Source organism: Dromiciops gliroides, chromosome 1 (assembly GCF_019393635.1).
Source record: "Dromiciops gliroides isolate mDroGli1 chromosome 1, mDroGli1.pri, whole genome shotgun sequence".
Taxonomy (NCBI): Eukaryota; Metazoa; Chordata; class Mammalia; order Microbiotheria; family Microbiotheriidae; genus Dromiciops; species Dromiciops gliroides.
This window is the reverse complement of record NC_057861.1, coordinates 253,120,876-253,146,518: the sequence shown is the minus strand read 5'-3', so window position 1 is coordinate 253,146,518 and position 25,643 is coordinate 253,120,876. Positions and strand designations below refer to the sequence as shown.

The window sequence follows — 25,643 nt, the reverse complement described above, 5'->3', positions numbered from 1 at the left end:
GGAGTGATGGGGAGATGTTGAAGCAGTGTAACTTTTACTACAGTTTTTCCAATCCTATTTGGACCTACAAGTGGAGAAGACAATGTCATTCTAAAAGTGTTGTGGTTTGGTTTGGTTTTCAGCCAGGGCCAAATAGTATCTGAGGGATGGGTGTGAAAGGACACTGATAAGCTTTTTGCTTTAATTCTAATCCACAGATGAGTCACCGAATAACTTTAGCCAGTTTATCATAGAATCATAAACTGAGAGCTGGATGGGATCTTGAAATCCAATCCTTTTATTTTATAACACACAGATGGTGCTTAATTAGTGCTTATTGACTAACTTCAAGAGGTAGTAAGCAGTAAGCCATTATTTTATCATACATAAAATGAGATTTTTACTAAGATACCATAAAAACCTTAACAAACAAATAATAAACTAGTTGGAAAGACCATTTCCCTTAATGAAGACTTACAGATGAGGATGTCTCTGCTGCCAGTCTTGCTGCATATCTGGCAATCAGTCTGTGTTCCTCATCAAGACGATTGGGGCTATCGAGCATACTGTTCAGAATGGGAGATAGAGTATAAAGTTAGGCCAGTAAAGAAACATTATCTATTTATCTTAATGTAAGAGTTATTTGCTACTCCATTTTTTTCGCTGCAGAACACAAATTAATTGCAGAAAATTATGTTAGTTTAATGAGCCCAGGACTTGGCTCCATAGCATATACTCTAAGAGGCAGGAGAGAGAAGACTTAGAATCTTTGCCTTTGGTCAATCCCATCCTATTTCTAGGAACTTGTATGTGAAAGTGGTTATTCTGATCAACCCTCTTGATGAAGGGTGAATCTCACTAATTTTATTACCAAATGAAAATCGGTAAATTTCATTAATTCTACATTCCCTCTTATAAAACTGAGAATTATAGGACTGGATCTCAACAACAATAGGAAATTTTCAGGTGGTCAGATTCCCATTCTTGACATCTACATATTATCTTGTTATAATAATAATGCTAATGGTAGCTAGTATTTATATACTGTTTTAAAATTTGGAAAGCATCTTATAAATATTCTCTCATTTTATTCTCATGTCCCCCAGGGAGGTAGGAACAATTATCATTCCCATTTTACAGATAAGGACACCAAGGCTCTGAGGAGTTAAATGAATTATTTGCCCATGATCAAAAGTCAGTATGTTTCAGAAGCTAGATGTGAAGTCAGGTTTTCTTGACTCCATATCTAGCAGTCTATACTCTTTGCCACACTACTTCCTCATTTACTAGTCCTATGAATCTTATTTTGTAGGCAACAAAAGAAACAAAAAGTTACATTACCATTGAATAGATCAGTTGCAGAACTCACATTAAAATTCAACTCCTTCCAATTCTTTCCCCTTACTAACACACATACTCCCACAAACCAACATCCATTGGTGACAGTTTGCTCTATTAATATACTAATTGTAAACATAAGTAAACATACATTAAAATGACCTATTAGGAAGGATGAGCACTTTGAATATGTGACTTCTATCTTCATGTCCTCTCATTGGCTTTCCAAAGCCATGTGCACCAAATGCTGAGTCTTCACCTTGGTCTTTAAAATTCACTGCCAGTCCTAGCAGTGGTATTGTTGGGACCAAGGGTATAGGCCAGCTTATTCTTGACTATAATCACATATGATAGTACAGCTAGGTGGCCCAGTAATAGAGTGCCAGGACTGAAGTTAGGAAGACTTATCTTCCTGAGTTCAAATCTGGCCTCAGACACTTACTAGCTAGCTGTGTGACCCTAGTCAAGGCATTTAATCCTATTTGCCTCAGTTTCCTCCTCAGTAAAATGAAATGGAGTAGGACATGGCAAACCACTTCAGTATCTTTTCTAAGAAAACCCTAAATGGGGTCATGAAGTGTCCAATACGACTGGAAAATGACTGAATAACAACAAACATCATGTATGCTCACCCATTCATTCCCTTTACTTTTGTTAAGTAAATGTGTTCTTATCCCTTATCTTCTCCTCCACCCATAGTACTGTACTTTCCTATAGGCCAAAGGTATAGTACATATTTGTAGTTATTATCACCAAGTCACTTCTCTGTTCTCAGGAAGAACTTTTATCAACTCCTTCTGCATGTTCAGAATATTGTTCATTGGGTTACACTATTAATGTCTCTCCCTCAAACTACCCATCACCTTTTCATTGTGATGATACTTCCCAATTTCTCAAACTAGAATATCTGGAAGATTAAAATGGAAATATATATATATATATATATTTATATATAATTTTTTGGCAGGGAAATGGGGGTCAAATGACTTGCCCAGGGTCACACAGCTAGTAAGTGTCAAGTGTCAAGAGGCCAAATTTGAACTCAGGTCTTCCTGAATCCAGGGCCGGTGCTTTATCCACTGCACCACCTAGATGCCCTGGAAAAATATTTTTTAAAAACTATCAACGTATGTATTTGTATGATATATAGTATGTATAATATATAAGTTGTGTTTCTGATCTCTGCCCCTGGCAGATGGGAACTATACTATGTGTTACCTAGCACAATGCTAGGCACATAATGGACACTTAATAAATGCTTGTTGATTGATTGTATGTTCAGTATGGACTCCAGTAGGTGCTCAATCAATAGGAAATATGATCAATATAAACATTCAGATTTGCAGTAATAAAACCAAATGAATACCAATAGCTTTAACCAAAGTCCAGCTCGGAGTTCTCATTACAATATAGAAATGACCCTCTCTTCTCAAAGACTATGGCAGTGGAAGACAAGCTTTCTCAGGTTTCACCAGCCTGATATTGAGCTATATGTCTGTTGTCCAAGTACCAGCTTTGCTGAGTTCAGAGAGGGCCATCATCAGAGGCTTGGCATGCAGATCATAGTAATTTTGGCCACAACTTACTAAAACAGCCACAGAAATATAAAGGCGTTATGAATATATTGGTTCAGAACCACATGGGTGATATAATTGGTTTGGCATACTAAAACCTTTTAAAAAAGATCTTTCAAAGGTACTGATGGTGGGGCAGCTAGGTGGTGAAGCGGATAGAGCACCAGCCCTGGAGTCAGGAGGATCTGAGTTCAAATCTGGCCTCAGACACTTAACACTGACTAGCTGTGTGACCCTGGGCAAGTCACTTAACCCCAATTGCCTCACAAAAAAAGGTACTGATGGCACTCTGAAAATATTTCAGATCAAATGTGGTTCCTCATGTTTCGGATACAGTAGCCTTTGCTTTAATCTGAAAATCAGCCCTACAGATAATTTTGCAAGCTTCATACAATACAGTCTGTATGGATTGTACCCTTTGGTACTTAGAGATCCTTGGACAACCATGATGAATGACTATCAGAAGTGACTTTTATCAAAGAACTTCCAAGTTTTGAAGATAAAGGGACCTTGTGTCATTACTGACTAGCAAGTATAAATAAAATGAAGGTTATTAAAAAACATCCATCAATCTAAGACTTGAACTTATGGAATTATGTGTAAAAGGCTATAATTCATATTTTCCTGGTTCCCACCACTACAACTGAATGAACTAGGGGTACGGAGATTGATCACCTCTTTACGTGCACACAGGATTTATGAGCCCACATCTGCAACTTCAATATGTTCAAATTATACATGTACAAGGGTGAATGAGGCACCCTCTGATAAATTCCATTATTTCAGTGCTTCAATTACAAAAGGCTGGAAATGAATAGCCAATAATCCCTAAATCATTAAAACAAACACCGATTCCCTTACTTTCTCCATCCCTAGTTATAATTATCTAGACTCTAATCAGCAAGATCTGGCTACTAGGCTTAGCTGGATTAAACAGTTGCTGTAGCAAAGAAGATGGCTTAAAAGTGTGTGTGTGCGTGTGTGTGTGTGTGTGTGTGTGTGTGTGTGTGTGTGTGAGGGAGGATAGGAATTCATCATTGAGAAAGTGCTTCATTTTCTCCCATATCTGCCTGGTCAACAGTATGCTGCTGCAAGATTGGAAATAGACTTTTAGAAAATTTAAGTTGCTTCAACCAAACTACAATCTGCTAAACTATAATGAAGCAAAGATTTCAGGTGGACAGTTAAAATCAGTGGAATAGAGTACTGGGCCTGGAGTCAGGTAGATAGGAGTTCAAATCCAGTCTTAGGCACCTCCTAACTGTGTGACCCTGGGCAAGTCACTTAACCCCGTTTGCCTCAGTTTCCTCATTTGTAAAATGAGCTGGGGAAGGAAACAGCAAACCAATCCAGTGTCTTTGCCAAGAACTGCTGCAGCCAGCCCCCCTTCCCCGCCCCTAGCATTCTATCCACTGTGCCACCTAGTTGCTCTAATTCTGAATATATTTTTACATTTAACCATTGTCTCCCACATTAAAATATAAATTCTTTATGAGTAGAGATTGTTTTATTCTTTGTACTTTTATCCACAGCATAAAGTAGAGTTCCTGGCATACAGAAGGTACTTAAATACCTGTTTTTGATTGATTGATAGTGACAGAAGCAGGACCTGAACTCAGGGCTCCTGATTCTAAACCCAGTGATTTATTTATTATACCACACTGCGTAACAGTTATATAGGGTTTTATAAAGTTAACAGAGACATTTCTTAATAATAGCCCTATTAGCTAGTAATGGGCAAGTTTGTTATTCCCCCTCCCCTTTAAGAAATAAAGATACCGGGGCTCAGAAAAGTGAGGTGACTTATATAAGGTCACCAAGGTAGTAAGTAGAGTCAGTAGCAAGGCCAGGGCCAAAACCCAAGTCTTCTGATATTCTGAATCCCATCACATTGTTTCCTAGGACCTTAAATACAGCCAGGCATGGTGGCACATGCCCCTAATTTCCTGTTCCTGGGAAGGTTGTGGCAGGTAGATCATTTGAGCTAAAGCTGGGGTACAATAAGGCTAAAGATAATTGGGTGTCCGAAAAGACCTAAGAAAAGGGAAAAGGACCTAGCTGTGCAAAAGTGTTTCTAGCATCTCTCTTTGTGGTGGCAAAGAAGTGGACATTGAGGGGATGCCCATCAACTGGGGAATGGCTGAAGAAGTTGTGGTATATGATTGTGATGGAATACTACTGTGCTGTAAGAAATGATGACGGGGTGGTTTCAGAAAATTCTGGGAAGGCCTATATGAACTGATGCAGAGTGAAGTGAGCAGAACCTAGATCATTGTGCACAGTAATAGTAATATTATAATGATGATCAACCATGAAAGACTTTGCTACTCTGATTAAGACAGTGATCCAAGATAATTCCAAATAACCCATGTTGAAAAATGCTATCTACCTCCAGAGAAAAAAGTGATGAACTCTGAGTGCAGATTGAAGCTTTTTTTTTTTTTTTTTTAGTGAGGCAATTGGGGTTAAGTGACTTGCCCAGGATCAAATAGCTAGTAAGTGTTAAGTGTCTGAGGCCGGATTTGAACGGGTTTGAACTCAGGTACTCCTGACTCCAGGGCCGGTGCTCTATCCACTGCGCCATCTAGCTGCCCCGAAGCATTTTTTAAACTTTATTTATTTTTGTTTTGTGTATATGTGTTTGTTTTCTTTTGCAACATGGCTAATATGGAAATATGTTTTACATGATTTCACAAGTTAATCAATGCCATATTGCTTGCCTTCTCAATGGGTGGGGTAGTGGCAGGCAGGCAGGATGGAATTTGGAACTCAACATTTAAAAAAATGTTAAAATTATATGATTGGGTATCTGTACTGTCTGGCACCAATAGGATGAGCCCTAAGGTAAGTATGGTACCACCAGGATGCCTAAAGAGGGGTGGACCAACCCAAGGTGGAAATAGAGCAGGCTAAAACTCCAATGCCAATCATTAGTGGGCCTGGACCTTGTGAGAGGCTGCTGGATTTCCAGCCTAGGCAAGACAGGGAGCCCAAGTGTCCAAGTCAAAAGGGAAGGGCTCTAAAAGTGTACCAAAAGTAGGGGCAGCTAGGTGGCGCAGTGGATAAGGCACCAGCTCCGGATTCAGGAGGATCTGAGTTCAAACCCAGCCTCAGACACTTGGCACTTACTAGCTGTGTGACCCTGGGCAAGTCACTTAACCCCCATTGCGCTGAAAAAAAAAAAACCAGAAGAAAAATAAAGGGAAAAAAGTGTACCAAAAGTGAGTAGCTAAGCAGAACAGATTATGAAACAGCTCCCACATTTTAATTTCATTTTATATAAAGTACATAAAGATGTCCACATGAACACAAATATATACATGTATACATACAACATACCATATATAATATAGATATATAGCTATACACGTGTGTATATATGTACACACATGTGATTCTTCCCTTCAAAACAGAAAATAGCTAGGTTTTAAAAAATGATAATAGGTATAGCTATTAATAGCCTTAATATATATGTGATAAAAAATGCTATATACTTTCTGGTGAGGTAGAGGTCTTTTCTTTCCTTTACAGAAGCCTGATAACTTTTATTCTAATATGAATTTAAAATTTATTATTGGTTTGGCTGCTAAAGCTGAGAATGTCAAAACTATATAAGGCAATCAAGTTCTTTTAGCTAATTAAAAACAATTAAAGTCAAATTTGTAATATATGTGAATTACTGATGTTCTTTCTAATTAAAGAATATCCCAGCAGTTATATGCTATTCATTGTATAACATGATACTGACTAAAAAAAAAAAAAGGTTTTCATTCCATCTCATCTCTCAGACTGGCATCTTATATATATATATATTTTGGGTGGGGCAATGGGGGTTAAGTGACTTGCCCAGGATCACACAGCTAGTAAGTGTCAAGTGTCTGAGGCCAGATTTGAACTGAGCTACTCCCGAATCCTGGGCCTGTGCTTTATCCACTGCGCCACCTAGCTGCCCCAAAATACATTTTATTGATATCTTTTTCTTTTTTTTGGCAGGGCAATGAGGGTTAAGTGACTTGCCCAGGATCACACAGCTAGTAAGTGTTATATTTCTGAGGCCAAATTTGGACTCAGGTTCTCCTGAATCCAGGGCCGGTGCTTTATCTACTGTGCCACCTAGCTTCCAAAAATGTATTTATTTATTTTTATTTTTTTGTAGGGGATAAGGGTTAATAAGACTTGCCCAGCATCACACAACTAGTAAGTGTCAAGTGTCTGAGGCCAGATTTGAACTCAGCTCCTCCTGAATCCAAGGCTGGTGCTTTATTCACTGCACCACCTAGCTTCCCCCTGGCATCTTATATTAAAGAATATATACTTTTAATCTATTAGTAAAAACATTTTAAAAGATGGGGTTTTTTAAACCATTTTCTTTAAGGTGGGAAAAATTTTATAGCCTTAATTATTGAAAATAGACACACTAAATTGAGAGAACTCATAGGCTACACCAGCTGTGGATGAGGTCCAATAATCTAGTTATATAGTATGGAACAGAAGAATTTGACAGGATAAGAAGTAATTTTGGTTGCAAATACCATGACCCTATGTAGAGGGAGTCCTAATTATTTGCAAAAAACATAAATGAAACACAAGATCTAGAAATACAAGGAGCATTGTGAAATACCTCCTAGGTGTACCTGAGGTTTCATTGATAAAGGCATGAAGGAAGTGCAATCTCTCAGCATGTTCAGCACCTTCTCAGGTAATGTAGTAGATAGAGTACTGGAATTGTAAGGCCTGAGTTCAAATCCTGTATCACACTTACGAGCTCTGTGACTCCAGGCAAGTCACTTAATCTCTCTTTGCCTTAGTAACCTCAACCATAAAATGGGAATAATAAAAGAAACTACCTCATAGAGTAGGGAGGATCAAATGAGATAACATATGTAAAGTGCTTTATAAACCTTAAAGGGCTGCATAAATGCTAGTTATAATGCTATAATATTATATGCTATATATTATAATACAGGGTACCCCAAACATCTTGGTGCAGTTTTAAGCTCTTAAAGCTTATTACCCTATATAATAATAATAATGATATAGCAATAATATAGCACCCTATATAATAATCATATAGTAATAATCATTATTATCATCTCTATGATACTTTTATTTTATAATAATTTAATATTATTAGTATTATAACAACCTCTATTGTGCTGGTGGTGATGAAGATTATGATGCCTGAGAGGCTGTAGGACTTTTCCAGGGTCAACAGCAAATACATGTCACAGGCAGAACTTGAAAGTTAATCTTTCTGACCCCGTGGCATCTCTCTCTCCATTGGGCCATGCTATCTCACTACTACCTTAGTGAATTTTATCCATCAACAACACTTCTTGGGTCTCTGTATAAAGGGCATAAAAAGTTGTGGTGAAATATATAAGAAACAGAAGGCCCAGTTCCTGAGCTGATCTTAGCTTAGCATCTGATTGATAAGGGAGGAAAGAAGATGAAACATTAATGCATAAAATACCTAAACAGCACCTGCAGAACATCACCAAACATGTATAAATGAATCTAATTTAAGATGAATAAATATTGATAGCTAGAATTTATATATTGCTTACTGTATGCCAGGCACTATGCTAAATGCTTTTCAAATATTATCTCATTTGTTCCTCACAATAATCCTAGGAGTTAGGTTCTGCTATTATTCCCATTTTACAGTTGAGGAAACCAAGGGGAGAGGTTAATGTCTTGCCCAAGGTCACAGAGCTAGTAAGTAACTAGGATTTGAACTCAGGTCTTCCTGACTGCAGGCCCAGTGCTGTATCTACTGCACCACCTAACTGCCTAGGTACTGAAGGAATACTGAGTACAGGCATGATTCAGAGTCAGTTCAAGCCAGATGAGGGAAGCTTCCTAGAAAATAAGTTTTGAACTTTTTTTTTTCCTTCCAAAGAGGTGAGAATTATGCATTAGTGTCAAAGCAAGAGAAAGTAATTATAGGTAAGAATTATGGTGGTGAGGGAGAGTAGGTCATTATAATACTTTCAAATCTCTAAAATATATATATATACATATATGTATATATTTATTATTATTATTAGGCCCCAAAGTTCATTTTTTAAAAAACAGCAAAAAGGAAGTGAGTCAAGAGAAAATGAAAAATAGAAGGATCTATTCAAGACTTAGTAACATATGTTGGTAGAAAGGATAAGTCAAAATAACATTGGGAAGAGAGAATGTAAGAATTAAAATAAAAGGGAATATGAAGGATGCCTTTTTTGAAAAGAGCTTGCCTCATTTAAAAATTTTAATTCTACTTTGCGTTTCCTACATAAGTAACATATGGCTATCTCCACATGGGTGGGTAGTACATCTACAGAGACAATTTTATGGCCTTATATGACTATAGAGTCATTGTGATTAAGCAGTAGCTAGTGAAAATGTCTGAGGATGACAGTTTTTTTTCCTTCAGCAATTTAGAAAAATGTTGCTATTTTAATTAAGCGAAGGGCAAAGAAGTGGTTGAAGTAGTTGGAATCCACTATTTGAAGCTATGGATAAAAGAAGACCATCACATTGTCTTCACAAAGGAATTCATCTGTAGCCAAGATACATGTTTGAAGACTAGATAAAATGTCTATGTATCAAAATCTCTACTATAAATTAACATATCACTAAATGCACTGGAAATTAGATTAAAATCATCACTCCTTCCTTTGAAAGTTTTGACATGCTGATTAGTGAGGAAGTATATGAAAGTACTTTAAGATGTATCAAACCAATTAAATCTAAGATGTTATTATAATTGAAGACCTTGGGCTAATATCGGTAAACAAGTAACAACCATTATCAAATTGATAAATACTATCCTGTCTTCAATCTCTATTATGAAGAGAAAGCATTTATTAGTGTAAGTAAAACTATAATCAAATACTCAAAATATCTGAGTATGTAAAACTATTATTATACAAAATTAGTAGTAAGTGAGCTAGGGATATCTACTATGAAATTCAGTTAAATTCAACAAATCTGCAATGTCCTCAGCATTGTGCTAGGCTCTATGAAGTATATTTTCTGGGAAGATAAAACGTGTACTCATGAAATGATTATAGATAATGCTAGGAGAGTTTTGAGGAGCAGCTAGAGTAGTTGAGATGTAAGTTTCACAGATGAGGCAAGACATGGCAGCCTTGAAAACTAAGTAGGGAATGGAGAGGGAAGAGAAGCAGGAAAACCAGAATGAATAAAGGCTGGGAGATGGAATGGATATGTCCTGTGTGAGGTACACTGAGAAGTGGAAGGTAACACTTGATAATCAAGGTGAGATTAGATTATGGAGGACATGGAGGCCTTTGGACATCATATGTTTTTTGCTAAACAATACAGTGGTCAATGGGGGAGGGGGAGCGCAGAGGGAGGAGGACATAGCATCAGAAGAGTTATGATAAAGGGATATTGTGGGAAAATGAAGGGCATGAGTATAGGATAGACTAGAGAGGGGAAAAAACTGCAAGCCAGGAGACCACTTAGGTTATTGCTATAATCCAGACATGAAGAAATGATGTGCTAGACCAGGGTGGTGGTAGTAGGAATATAGAGAAAGAGATGAATTTGAGTGATCTCCTTAGTGATGAATTGATAAGACTTGGTAAATGACTGAATACAGGCAGTGGCAAATGGAGAATAGTGAAATATGCTAGGTAAGTGACTGAGAGAATGGTAATATCAGTAACAAAATGGGGGAGTTGGAAGGAAGAGATTATTAATATCTGAAGATGATGCATCTAGCTTTGAATATACTGTTTGATGTTGCCTCCTCTAATGTACCACTCTGATGCTTTATTTAAATAAGAGGTAGAACACCAAGTGAAAATGTTCAGCAAGCTGCTACAAGCAGAACTGTAGAGATAATTTCAGGAGCCATAAGCATAGAGACGGGAGCTGAGGCAGTAAAAAGGGATTGGCTTTCTTAAGGACATCCTTTAGAAAGAGAAGAGCAAAAGCAAGAGGGATGAGCCTTCCAAGTCCAAAAGAGGTCAGAGGAGGAACAGGAACCACTGAAGGAGACCGAGAAGGAGCAGTTGTATTGGCAGGAATAGAAGCCGGAGGAAGAGATGATTTTAAGAAGTGAGGTGGCCAACGGCACAAAATGTCCAGAGATTAAGAAAAGGCCATTTAGTTTGACAAGAAGAATGTCCCAGATTTCTGCAAATGACTTTTCAGAAGAATAAAGGAACAGAGCCACACTGCAGGTGATTAAGGAGAAAACAAAGGTGGTACAGACAAGCTGAAATAAATATAAACTTTATGGGCAACTTATGAGAGACATAAAAGTATAAAAAGGATGGAGAGCTGTCCTTGGTGTCCAGAGGAGCTCGATTTAAGTCTTGCCTATGACACATACTCGCTGAGTCACACTAGGGATGTTTTTTAACTTCTCAGTGCCCTTGGCAACTCTCAGACACGATAAGTTGCAGAGCAGATGCTGACCTCCATTGTGGGAAGGAGGTTCTTGACTGGGAGTTCCCCAAACCAATGAAGCCAGGTCTAATCATGACCCCCCACACATACCCACACCCACAAAGTGCAATTCATAATCCATTATGAAGTCTAAGTACATTACCTCTTACTTATGCACAGCCATAGCTGCAATTAATTAAGAAACCCACAGTTCAAAGAAAGAAATTATATTCAACAGCAGAAATGTAAATAAGCTTAATTAATAAATTTGCTAATAGACCTTGACATTTAGGAATGTTAGATCCACTTCAGTGACAGGACATCTGTTACTGGGACATGAATGAGATTGCCACTTTTCTCACATAACATAATTAATATAAACTGAGACAATTAAAACAAAAACATGAAATCTTTATGTAACACTCATAAGCTCTTTGAGGGCAGGCAGTTATTGGGTCATTTAAAATTCTTTCATCCCTAGCATGTTTCATGAAGTGGAAGAATTTTATCTGTAAATCAGCAGTTCTCAAACTCTGGATACATGATCCTTTTCTGTGCTTAGAAATTATTGAGGATCCCTTTCCCCAAAGAACTTTTATTTATGTGGATCATGTCTATTGATATTAAGTATATTAGAAGTGAAAATGACATTTTTATTATTTATTTATTTTTTGGTGAGGCAATTGGGGTTAAGTGACTTGCCCAGGGTCACACAGCTAGTAAGTGTCAAGTGTTTGAGGCTGGATTTGAACTCAGGTTCTCCTGAATCCAGGGCTGGTGCTCTATCCACTGCACCATTTAGCTGCTCCAACATTTTTATTATTAAAATAGCTCTGACCTCATAGACCCCAGAGTTCCCTGGGCCATACTTTGAGACACACTGCCATAATTTTGTCATTGTGGAGAATTCCCTTCATCTCTATATTGAAAGACTATTTTAGTAGTAAAGTTTTGGGGAGTTGCCTGAGCTTCTGAAAGATTCAATGATTTGCACAGGCTCATATAATCATTATGTGCCAAAGGTGGAATTTGGACCTAGGCCTTTAGAACTCCAAGTCCAGCCTGGACTACCAATTACTATACCATGTTGTCTTACACACAGTAGGCACTCAGTAAAATGCTTGTTGAATTGGGTGTAGTGACACATGTCTATAGTACCAACTACAAGGGAGGTTGAGGCTGGCAAATCTCTTGAGCTCAGGAGTTCTAAACTGATCAGGTGCCTGCACTAAATCCAGCAACAATATGGTGAGTTCACAGGAACAGGGATTACCAGATTACCTAAAGAGGGATGAATAGTCCAGGTTGGAAATGGAGGAGATCAAAGTTCTAAAGCTAATTAGTTGTAAGATCGAGCTCGTGAGAAGCCCTTGCATTTCTAGAATAGTTTGTCTTTTTAAAAAATGATTGTTGAATTGAATTGTATTACTGTACAGTTCTCATTGTATAAGAAACATATGCAAGCTCAGTTCCTGAAGATAGAATAAAGTCTTAATGGTTTAATAGAAAATATTTCCCTCAAACTTGCATAAACAATTTTCTAGTTGTCTATCTTATTTTGTTCCTTTTCACTTTAATGATAAATAAAATATTATCCTCTAATCTACCAGAGACAGCAATGTCCTTAGAATAAACTAAATTCCATTGATGACTTTCAGGAAAGCACTAACTGGCTGGTTCCCATCCAAAAACCACGAGTCCATCTGTATGGTAATTCTTAGCTGGAAACCAAGTATACCATACCCCTTCTTTGAAATGATTTTTAAAAAGTCACTCGGATTCTTTGGCACATTTACACTAATACTCAGACATCAAGTAAACAGAGTCATAGACCTCTTAATTATATGTAAATGTGTGTATATATGTATAAATATGCATATGTGTATATATGTATATTCTATACACAATGTGGATTTGGGGACTGCCCTTTTGATATAACAACACTATACCACACTGAAACATATTGTCACCAATCAGGTAGGTTTCCTCTCCTTCCAATTAAACTTGGGTGCCCAGGGGCCAAACCTGCACTAACCGTGAGGGGTTGCTCTGAAGCATGTTGACATACAACCCGATGAGAACATGTTCATCAGCTAGCCTGTCTGCAACATCCAGGCTGTAGCGTAACCTGAAACAGGGGTGGGAGCAAAGGGTGTAGTCAGGAGCAGCAGAGAGAAATTTATGGCAATTAGGAAAGAATGGTGAGTCATTTCTTGGGGGTGCAGGTGGAAGGAGGGGATAAAAACACTAAAGTCAACACTGACATTCTCATTTCCTTTTCACCAATCTATAAAAGATTTTATTTTGATTAAGCTACTTAAAAAATCCAACAACCTGATTTACACTCTCCAAAAAACCCACAAAAGGTTAAAGTTAGCTTCTTTCTACAGTGCAAGCTTTGAAAAAGGCTCCAGGCAAAGATTAGTTATTCTTTGGAATATCAAATCAAGAGCTTATGGTCAAATACTGAAATACCAAAAATCATGGCCAGAGAATCAAACACACACAGATGTTTAAGTACATTATTTGAAACATCTACTTAATGTGGTTAATTGGGTTACAATGAAACTGTTACTCTGAAACAAAAAAATATATATTAAGTGAATGAAACACTTAAAAAAGAGAAAACCTTGCTTTTAGTTGTGTTAATAGGAAATGCCAACACACCATGTCTTTAACTTACCCTTTGCCTTTCAGAAAAATTGGAGCAGCCCTAGCCAGGAGTTTGCTCTGCTCTACTTCATTGTTCTTGTGAGGAGAGCTAGTTAATGAGATGGGAAAGCTAAGAAGAGTGTCAGCACTGATAATCATTCAAGAATAGAAATGGGGGACACAGGACCATCTCTGTAGACAAACCATTTTTATTAGATTTAAATGTTAAGGACAAGGTTTTGGATAACTGCACAGTTCAACTTGGTATAGAAACATGGACCCATTCAAACTTAGAAAAGATACCATTCATTCACTGATCATTCCATTCACCCACCCATCTGTCCATCCATCCTAGAGGTCCACTAGAAATTTAAAGTATGCCTTCCCCAAGTAGCATGCCTGCAATTTCCTGGGCTGATAGAGCCCCAACTATGATGTTATTACTTGGATTGTTATCTCTTATGGCTATAGTTACAGAATGATCTATGACCAAGAATTCAACCACAAAACAAGCGTTTGAATCACTTCTTCAAATCTGAGAACATATTGTTTGTCCTTGTATTAAATGTGACTTTAGAAGTAAAAAGAAAATCCTATTATGACAAATCCCTTGAATATTATTAATATAAATAGTTGCTATATTTTAAACCATTCCTTAGGTGTATTTGCAAGCACGGTCTAGGTGGCTTCATGAACTGGAATAAAATCTTATTAATTTGTATTAATTGTGAGGGAAGGTCAATCTTAACCAGTGTGAAGAATAAATTACAGGAGACTTTTCAAGAAATGCAGTTTTATTACTTTAAACTACCCATAGTAATACAAATTAATGACTAATGAAACTGCTAATTAGAGGTCTTGCCAGATCTGTTTTTAATGAACAAGGTTCATTTGTAATAAGCACATTAATTTTAGTATGTAAATGATTTTGATAAAGTGCTTGCAAACAACATGCTCATAAGTAGGTTAAAAACTACCCTTTGTTGTAATCTTTGCTTTATTATTATTATTTTTTATTAGAAAATCATTCTTTTTCATGGATGGAACAAAACTAAAATCTTGTCCAATCTTGTTTGAGTTCTAAATTCTTCATTATTAGGGTTAAAATGCATTACTTAACTACATCTTTTTTAAAAAATCTGTAAATACTTAAACAAAATTAATATCCACATAGGATTTGTTACATAAAATAGCATGAATTCCTCAACTTTATGATCAATTTTAATTCAATTTATGACTAAAATGTATCTTACTTTAAGAAAACTGAACACTAAAATATCTGAATTTATAAAATACATACATTAGGGTTTATTTTACAAACAGAATTATCACTTTACAAAGAGATTTATAGCAAAAGTCCTTTAAATATCAAGGTTTTTTAGAAGATTTAAAATCTAATTTAATTTACTAAAACTTTTATTTCATGAAATGTTTAGGAACACATCTATTACACAGGGTATGGTACCCATTTCCTTAGAAAGTGCAACCCCAGTAAAACATAATTGACTATTAAATTGGACTAATGCTTTAGAAAAGCCTCCTGTACTAATGAGTATATTGATTTTCCCCCTTAACTGAGGCCATAAGGCCTGCCAGGATAGGGCCAAAGAATATACTTAAGCTTTGCTCATAAGCTGTTTGTAATAAGCTAGTTACACATGGGGTTTTCTGAGATGTCTTTTGATGATGTCCAAAGCACAGGCTTTTCAACCAGCACTGGATAATGTTGGGGAACATAGACTCATTTAATGACTATCTTTTTCTCCATGAGCTCTGCCCACAAATCATGGAGTTTTACCATAGATTTTACCCAAAATGTATTTGTATCTGACTTACTCCAGAATCTCTGAAGACTACCCAAAATACTGTTTACTGTGCCAGGTATTGCTTTTCTAGCTAATGACTCATCTACTCCCCCCCCCCCATTTTTGTATCCCAAGGAGTTTGGACTTTATTTCCATCTCCATTTCAAGGAGAATATCAAAGAAATGTTCTACATGAAAGAAAGATATATTTGTTTCTTTCTTTCTTTTCTTTTTTTTAAGTGAGGCAATTGGGGTTAAGTGACTTGCCCAGGGTCACAGAGCTAGTAAGTGTTAAGTGTCTGAGGCCAGATTTGAACTCAGGTCCTCCTGACTCCAGGGCTGGTGCTCTATCCACTGAGCCACCTAGCTGCCCCTATTTGTTTCTAATATCTGATTAAGTATTAATTAACTGATAAGGAGTACTATAAAATTGGAGGATCAATAATGCATTAGAAACTGATTCCCATCACCTGGCAACTGACATGAAATGACAGTAAGTAGAGTAGCAAGAAGACTGGCAATAACTTTGGGGCTAGATTTGTGTTTGTGAGAAGGGGGAGACTGTTGATGCATGTCTCCTGTTGGTGGCTTGGGTTCCCTTTTCTTCCTGTTTATGATGCCATTTCTAAGATGTGGAATTGACAGAGTGCTGCATTTACAGTTAAGAGAGTTGGGTTTGAATGTATTCTTAGACACTTAGCTGTACGACTCCAGGCAAGTCACTTAACCTCTTTCTAAGTTTCTGTGTAAAGTTCCTATTTTTAAAATGGGCATAATAAAAATACCTACTTTCCCCAGTGGTTGGTAGTGAGGATCAAATGAAAGAATAGAGGTAAGGTACTTTGCAAACCTTAAAGTTCTATATGTACAGATGAACTCATTCATTTGCACTCTCTCCTATTCCTCCACTACTTTTTCCTAGTCCTTCCCATCCCAGTCTCAGCCCCAACTATCCCTTCCTACTGCCACCCCTGCTTCCTTCTCTGAGATGGAAGGGACCTTTGAGATTATCTACTCCAACCCCCTTGTTCTACAGATGAGGAAACTGAGGCCCAGGGAGGTTAAATGGCTTCTCTAAGGTCATACAGGTTGTTATTAGCAGAGTCAGTACTTGAAAGGTGAGAAACCCCATTCAGATGATGTTACAAGTGGAAAAGGAAGAAAGTAAACTATTTAGGGGGCTCTAGAAAGCCCCAAATCTTCCACTGCTTTCCTCTTCCCCCATCTTCATGAACTCCCATCCTCTACATCCTACTCTGTTGGAACCCATGTCCAAGCTATAGGAATCATCATTAGTAGCTTAGAGCCTGAAGAATTCCCATTTTCACTGCCTGGAAAGTAGGGATGGGAAATGCTTCATTCTATTATTGGGTTGTAGCAGCGAAGATATCCACCTGAAGTCCCAAGATGCAATTATGAATGCATTTTTCCATATATAAAAATGTTAGTACTATTAAAGTATCATGATATACTTCAGGCATACTATGGGTTAAATATGTTGTTGAGGTCTAGACTGGGAATCTGACCATACTTATTAACAGGGAATCTTTAGGAAAATGCATTCTACATTCCAAGCAACCAAACAAGAACAAAACCTGAGCTATCATTGGCTTCTTGTTCTCCTTCACCCCTCTTATTTAGTGTTGAAGTTTTACCAATTCTAACAGAAATCTTTCATATCTTTCCTTCATACAACTATAGTTCAAGTCCTCACTGTCTTTTGCCCGGCTTATTGTAATAGTCTTTTAGCTGGTCTTATATCTATCTTCTCGTCCCTCCAATCTACCCTATTCACACTGTGGGCAGATTTGGCTTCCTAACATACAGTTCTGGTAACACTATTCCTTTACTCAAAAAGCTACAATAACTTCCCATTATCTTCTGAATATAGTCATTAGCCTAACACTGTAAGCTCACTATGATTTAGCACCAACCTTCTGTTTGAAGCTTGCCTTCCACTATCTCCCATGGGTACCCTTCATTTTAGGCAATGTGGACTGTATTTTTTCCCTAAAATATTCCTTGTCCTTTCTTGGCCCTATTAATTTGCTCATGGTATTCCCTTCAATTTCAGCGTCCTTCCCCTGATCTTCACCTGTCAAAATCCTAATCATTTTTCAGGACCCATCTCAAATATCAATTCTTCCATGAAGTTGAGTATGATTTTTCCCGCCTAGAGTGATTTCTCCCTCTTCAAAATTCCTATAGCATTCTATTTCTACCTCTCCCACAAAACTTATCACATTTTATTATTTTTAGTCATGTGCATGTCTTAGATCTTCTAATGTATTATAAGCTACTTGAAAGCAAGGCCTATATTTTGTGTATATTTGAATCATCCATGACATTTAGTGACAGCACAAATATTTGTTGAATGAATTAATGTATACAAGTTATTTGTAAATTGGGTACTGCCTATGTTGAATTGAACACAGCTCCATTAATAAACACTTTACAAACATTGATAGAGAAGTTCCTACCATCTTGTGAAAAGTTATGCTGAAGGCATTTTTATGCATGTATATGTATGTATGTATGTGTGTATCTCTCCCCATATATGTGTACATGTATATAATTTGTGTATATACATATGGATAGGGGAGGAATACATATAGGTCCAAAAAAAAACCAGTTTATAAAAAAGGAACACTTTCAAATTGAGATAGATTAAAATCTTTGAGTATCAACTGAGCAATAGCTTTCACTTATAATTTAGTTCCTTAAAACCTGTCCATACAGTGTGATTCCTGGTAGGATCTACTCTGACATTTCTAATTAGTATGTAAAAAGAAAGCAAACGCTTTGTTCTTGACTTATGTTATTATGGAATCAAAGGATTATTATGCACCTCATAAAATATCATTCTCATCACATTCAAGTGGAGGAATATAAAGGATCAGGATCTTCATTTTATATACGGGCAGGTTTACAAAGCAGTTAAATGACATGTCAAATGTTTTGCAGTTTGTTTAGTACTGGAATTGGGATGAAAGTGTCAAAGTATTCTCAAGGGGCAGCTAGGTGGCGCAGTGGATAGAGCACCGGCCCTGGAGTCAGGAGGACCTGAGTTCAAATCCGGCCTCAGACACTTAACACTTACTAGCTGTGTGACCCTGGGCAAGTCACTTAACCCCAATTGCCTCACTAAAAAATAAAAATTAAAAAAATTAAAAAAAAAAGTATTCTCAAAACCCAGTTTCTCTTTAATAAAGTAGTGATTCAGTACATACTAGTGTATAGTGAAGACTTTAATGGCTTCCCAATTGCTCTGCCTCTAGCTTTCAAATTTTTTTCTTCCTCTCTGCTCTTTGTTCTCTTTGTCTCTGTCCATCAAGTCAACACACATTATTTCTTCTACCCTCCCAAACTTGGAGTAAACCTGAACATGTTGTCTAGTTGCTTTAATGAGTCCCTACTGAAAGATTACTTGTAATCATTATTTTATCTCCCTTTTCTCCTTTCCTTATTGTAATCAAGCAATGAGGGATGATAAGGTCATGGATCTAGAGCCACAAAGGACCTTGGAGACCAAGGAGACCACCCCCTACATTTTACAGATGAGTAAACCAAAACCCAGAGAGTTGAAATAACTTGTCCAAAGTCACACAGGTGGTAGCAGAGCTGTGATTTGAACTCAAGTTCTCCAATGGAAAAATCTGGTTTTCTGCCTAAGTTTCCACTGTATTACCCTGGCACTTAATCATATTCTTTATAAAGGCCCTTTCTTTGCCCTCAGTGCATTCTTCCATATAACTATTTTCATCATTAAGTTAAGGGTCATTCACAATCCATCCCCATCAGGTTTATCATGGAAGATTTTTATATACATGTATATTGTGCAATTAAGAAGAGTAGAGGCAGATTGCATAATGGAAGTATCTTCAAATATTAGCAGTACTGAGCTCTAAAATAACAGAAATATCAATAGTCTATGTATTTCCCTAATATTCCCCTCCCCAACTCCACCAAGCTGTGAAAGATGACAATTGCTATTCGTCATTTTTTGACTATTGTGGAGGACTCCTTTGGAAAGTCAAAGGGACAACAGCTCAAACACACACACACATACATCCTGACCTTTTTGCTTACATGCAGAACATTTGTTTTAAAATCTTCCACTTGAAGAGAATGTTATTTATTGGACATTTTATAAAAAGCCCAGATTGCTGTATCTGAGGGGAGTAGCTATCTAAAAGCAAAGTACATAACGCAGTGTGGGATGATGAGTGGGATGATGATTGAAAAACTGTGCTTGAAGATAATTAGGGGCTGAATTTTTCATTAATTATTAAACACATGATGAGTCTAACTGATAGAACATCACTGAGTATCAGCAAAGAGTGGGCAGGTAAAGTTGGCTTACTTAAGTAACTTTCAGAGAAGAATAAAATTTGTGCTTATTCAGGTACAAAACATGCCATGTGTACTTAGACCCCGATATTATCAAACTAATTTAAATAAAATGAAGACTGCAATATGATAACATACCAAGGCATTTTATCTGCAGAGAAGAAACTTTATTGAAAAAAAAGGTTGCCTTCTAACAGTGCTTCTTCTTAAGGGTTTTGCTCGCCCCTTCTACTTTTTTTCTGTCTTCAGTCCTTTGGGTTTTAAATTTTAAAATGCCTTCCACAAACAAATCATCATGTATTAAATATTGTTAGAGTTAACACTAGGAAACCAACTCAAATTAATTCAGCCTAACACTAATGGTATCTTGTATTCAGGAAGATGAATCTTCTTGAGTCCAGGCCTGGTATTCTATCCACTGCACCATCTGATTTCCCCTTCACATGAAAGGTCTGGCTCACAACTAAAGCGTCTGAAGCTAAGAAAAGGATGTTAGTTAAGCAAGGAAGATAGGGGACTTGTGGTTTTAAATATGTGATAAAATTTTAATACAGGCAATAGTTGGAGTTAAAAGATGATTTCTCTCCATTAAGTTAAAATTCTAACATATTCACATTGCTCTGGGGCATCTCACAATAAAATTTGCCTGCAGTGATTGTTTTAACTCAGAAACTTTATACTATATTCTCAAGACAGTGTATAAAGTAAATATAATAGTGGGAAAATTTTAAATTGATTTTAGATGTTGATTCAAAATCGTATCTTTTTTTCCCTGAAAGGCACAGATTTTTAACTTGAAGAAATTATTCAGGAGGAAAAAGCATAATTTTAGGGGGAAAAGCTGATTTTATAGGATCTCACATGAAATACAGGTGACTTGAGATTTTAATGGGCATGTTTTTTGTTGTTTTTCCAGTTGTGTCTAACTTCGTGACCCCATTTGGGGTTTTCTTGGCAAGATACTGGAGTAGTTTGCCATTTCCTTCTCCAGTTCATCTTGCAGATAAGGAAACCCCTCAAGGCAAAAACGGTTAAGTCACACAGCTAGTAAGTGTCTGATTTGAACTCAGGAAGATGAGTCTTTGCTGACTTCAGACCCAGTTCTTTATCCCCTGCACCACCTAGCTGCCCCTTAATGGGAATGAATGGCTACCAATTTTGCACAATGAAGACAGAAGGCCCATGTTATGACAAAGGAGAATTCTCATGTAAAATGCAGATGCTTAGATAAGTGAATAGCTATCTCAATAGGACATCAGATTTAGGGAAGTCCTTCTGGGTAAGTGATATGTAACTACACACAAGGTCCTTGTTTGTACTACAAAGACAGATGCACTGTTGTTGGAGTAAAAATATCTGACTCACTAACAGGATTTGGAGGTGCCAGAGCTGAGAGTCCTTAGTATGTTAATCATATTCAAATTTTATGAATCATAAGACATTTAATGTTTAGTTGGCAGAGTAGTAAGGCCTGGTTTCAGTGAGTAACTGCAAAAGTAACCTCTTGCTTAGTAACAAGCATGGTAGAGTAACACAAATAGAGCCTGTAAGTGAAGCATTTCACATTGAAGGTAAAACAAAAAATCAGCATCTAAGGGCATTCTTTACATTTGGCCAAGATGGAAAGCTGAAGATAACTGAGGATGCTTTAACTCCAAAGAATTGGAAGGGTGAATAGGAATTGGCTTCAACCCGTGCCAACACTATACCTTTCATATTCTCAAAAAGGTCAAGACAATGGAATAAGAAAGTGGTGTGACATGAGGAAAGATACTCTAAGGTGCTTAGGGGCAATGGGGGGGAGGGGAGGTTGGGGGAAGGGGAGAATGGGCACTGTGGAACAGACTCAGCCACAATGATGATAATGATGAGAATCCAGTAACGTGATGTAGTGATTACAGCACTGAACTTGGAGCCAGGAAGACCTCGGCTCAAATACTGCTTTAAATGCTTATTCTATAACCCTGGGCAGGTCATCCTTTGTGCCTCAGTTTCCTGATCTTTAAGATGAGGCTATTTGGACTTAATGTCTTCTAAGGCCTTTTTAGTTATAAATCCATGATCATTTCATCCTATAACAATATGGTGCCTATTGTACTCAAAGGTAATTTTACTGACTCACTATCCACAGGGAATATATCGAGGCAAGACTCAAAGCTTTCTGTTGATTTATATACATTCTTGCACGAGGCCATACATTTACAAAACAACTGACTACAGTTTGTGTGCAGTGGCCTTGGAAAAGAGTAGAGCCAAATGTCCCAGGTAAGGATCAAACTGAAAGACTTAGACTTCATTAACAGCTCCTAACTCGCCTTTCTTAACTAGAGCAAACATACAGAAAGCCAAGAGTGAGTAAGACCTTGAGGATCACTTCCTGTCTTTTAGGTATGGATAAATTGTCAAAATAAATGGTTTGAAAAGGATTGTAAGGGAGTAGTGATGGAGATAAGAACTATATGCTTCTAAATTTGTGTAAGGGAAATTGCTAGGAAACTGGAAAAATCAAAATGGTCTAATGCCTTTTGAAGATCAAACTGTAGTTGCAAAGAACCCCAGGTCATTAGCTGCTAAGAAGCCTCTAGCAAGAAATTCTTGGGTGAAGATTTCTCTTTTTCATTCACTCTGCTTTATTTTCAATGCTACTTGTTAAAGAGATACCAGCCTGAAAAGTGCAGGTAAAGGCAATGGATGCAGAGGAAAAGGATGTATATCAAATTAAGTTCCCCTTCTGAATGCCCTTTGCAAACCCACTGGTCAAGAATCTTCTTGAATTGTTAGGCCACATATCATCTAAAAGAATCAAAGAGTGGGGGAAGAAAGCCCCAAAGATGTTTGTAACAGTATCTTTCAAACTGAATGAATTTCAGAAGCCTGATAACTCACTAGTCTGAATGGATGAGTAAGGTGTTGGGTGTTTGTACCCATATTCTCTGTGATGAATGATGAAGAAAAGATAATGGGGGGCATGAACTGAGTTACCCTCACACTAATAACTGAAGTCATACAGTAATCAACATTAAATACATCTTGGCATGGACCTGGGTCTGATGACCCCTTTTCATCTCTGCCCAGCCTCTGAAATCACCTCAGTTAAAAGCAAAACAAAAATATATATCTATGTCATTTCTCTCTCTCTCTCTCTCTCTCTCTCTCTCTCTCTCTCTCTCTCTCTCTCTCTCTCTCTCTCTCTCTCTCTCTGTGTTTCTGTCTCTCTGTGTGTGTCTCTCTCTCTCCCTCCCTATCTATCTATCATCTATCTATCAATTATAGATTATTTCCATTATATTATCCATTATAGCTATTCCCATCAAAAAAAGGCTTAGGCTACTTGAAGGCGTTTGTTGCTTAAAATGAACATTCATAGTACCTCTTCAACTTAGGATATCTTAGAAACCACCATCTGTGTTTACCAAGAAACCCTGATGGTCATATCAAGCAAGTTGTATCAAACCAGAGGCTTGGTACCAAAAAGGGAATCTAGAAAGAAGGTATGAAATCATGAAATACTGAGTTAAAGGAGGAAAGAAGGGTCAAGTCTTCTGATAGTTCAGGATTGGTTGGATATTTAATGATAATTTCATTAAAACCACAGAAGTCCTCTATCCCCATTAAGGCATCCTGACAAAGCATTTTTAGTAATTGAGTAGAATGACTAATGATAGTTTAGCTACTGAACTACAGCAGTTAGAGATTTAGTGCGTACATACTGACCGTGAGTTGTTGTGAAGCTGATTTACATACAGCTTTATGAGAGAATGCTCATCAGCCACAGGACTGGCTGCACTCATACCCTCAAGTAACCTGAATAATTCAAACAATGAGACCTCATTAAAATTGTCCACGGACACAGCCCAGCCCCAGTCAGAGCAGAAAGACATTCAGTGGATACAGCTTTATTAGACAGGACCCTTGGCAATAGACACTAGAGGCAAACCAAGGATGTGGTATAATCATTTAAAACAACAACTCTGGGGTTCTAAGGAAACATTCCAAAGAACCTGAAAAAGGAAACAAATTAGAACAATTGCCACCATTTTGAATTATTGGGCACCAGGTACCCTGGAGGAACCAGAGCAGCTCAGAGTATCCTAGGAATATTTTAGGGTGGAGGAAGTCATGTTATCCATCTAGAAGCATCCACCATAAGCACCGTCCAAGCTGAAATGATATAAAATGACCTGAAATAAGGATGGAGTCAGCCTCTTGTTGAGCATTTGCACTGCTTCCTAGAGAAAGTACAGCAAAAGTCAAATGAAGACCCTAATATATTTTTGATTAATTGGATTCTTCCCAGACTTTAATGAAAAACAAACAAAAAAAAAAACAAAAAAATAAGTCTCTGCTCTGTCCTGTGAGTGGATCTGACAATTTGGAACTTCATTTTCAAAGGAGCAATTTAATTGGCTGGTGGTTCTTGGGTAACAGTGAAGTGGAATATTTTGTTATTCTTTTGAATAAGTTAGTATCTATTTCCTGTAACATTCCCATGTTATGATTCTTCATTTATATCGCTGAAACACCACCATATTCTCTTTAGTCCTTTAATTACATGCATAAGGGATGTCTTTATCTCTGGTCACTGCTGATGTATGCGTGAGGACAGGAATGCACTGTAAGGATCAGCAAGAAGAATAGTAGCAAGTAGTATGTTTCTCCATCTTCAAGCCCTCATTAGTAAATACTGAAACACTAGATTAAAGTCAGAAACAAGCTTAGTTCTTAGTGAAAAGGTTTGTGATTGTTCTGCAGTATGTGTGAGCATTGTAACCTTTTTTAGGGTTATTTGAGATTGTGTGGGCAATTCCCTGCTTCTATTTTCTTTGTCGTTTTTGCTTTCCTATTAGACTGTGCTCTTTGTACTTAAAACAATAAATCTTCACACCATAACTTGGTCTATTCGATATTTTTGTTGATCAAAACTAACTAACTCAAAGGTATTAATTATTCCTGCCCTTGGATCATGAGTAAGTTAGCACATGAAAAATGAAACAAACTTCTACACAATTTTGTTTTTACACAATAAACTGCCATGGAAACCACATCTCCCAGCTACTGATTCAACTCCTTGCTCCGAATATAGCAACATTTGCCAAGAAGGATGTTGTTTTCGGCTGATGCTATTGGTGATGAGATTTTTTTGGACCATGCACAACAAATCAAGGTATCTCCCCAAAACAGTGCAATTCTTTGGATATTATGAACTTCCTGAACTGTAGGTCAGACATCAGAAAGTTCGATTTAACTGGGATTTTCACTTTACATTCTCTCTGACAGAAATGTGTATATTAGCAGTGGGATTTGAACAAATCCACTTCCTTATTGTGGGTAGAATGTGCTCAGGCATCTAGAAATAATATTAATTCAGTGAGTCAACTGCCTTCCTTAAGAGTATAATGAATGAAACTAAGACCAGTTATATTTCCAAATTAGCTTTCAACCAGGATTTACACTAAATGGCTCAAAGTAGAACATTTTCCCCTCCAAAGACCAAAGACTCATGTAGCAATGAGGTGACATTTTGTAATAGCATTTC

The 25,643-nt window shown here is 37.2% G+C and overlaps 1 protein-coding gene across 38 annotated transcripts in view; it reads right to left on the bottom strand.

Moving 5' to 3' along the window:
• DTNA (dystrobrevin alpha) overlaps nt 1-25,643 on the bottom strand; it is a 490,634-nt gene that overhangs the window by 67,858 nt on the left and 397,133 nt on the right. For 17 of the 38 annotated variants that reach the window (XM_043976702.1, XM_043976699.1, XM_043976700.1 and 14 more), the window contains 4 exons: nt 23,822-23,911; nt 13,984-14,061; nt 13,336-13,428; nt 458-545 (listed from right to left, as the gene is read on the bottom strand). In XM_043976702.1, coding sequence (XP_043832637.1) covers nt 458-545; nt 13,336-13,428; nt 13,984-14,061; nt 23,822-23,911 — 349 coding nt within the window. The other 21 variants (XM_043976715.1, XM_043976716.1, XM_043976717.1 and 18 more) reach the window with 5 other exon arrangements.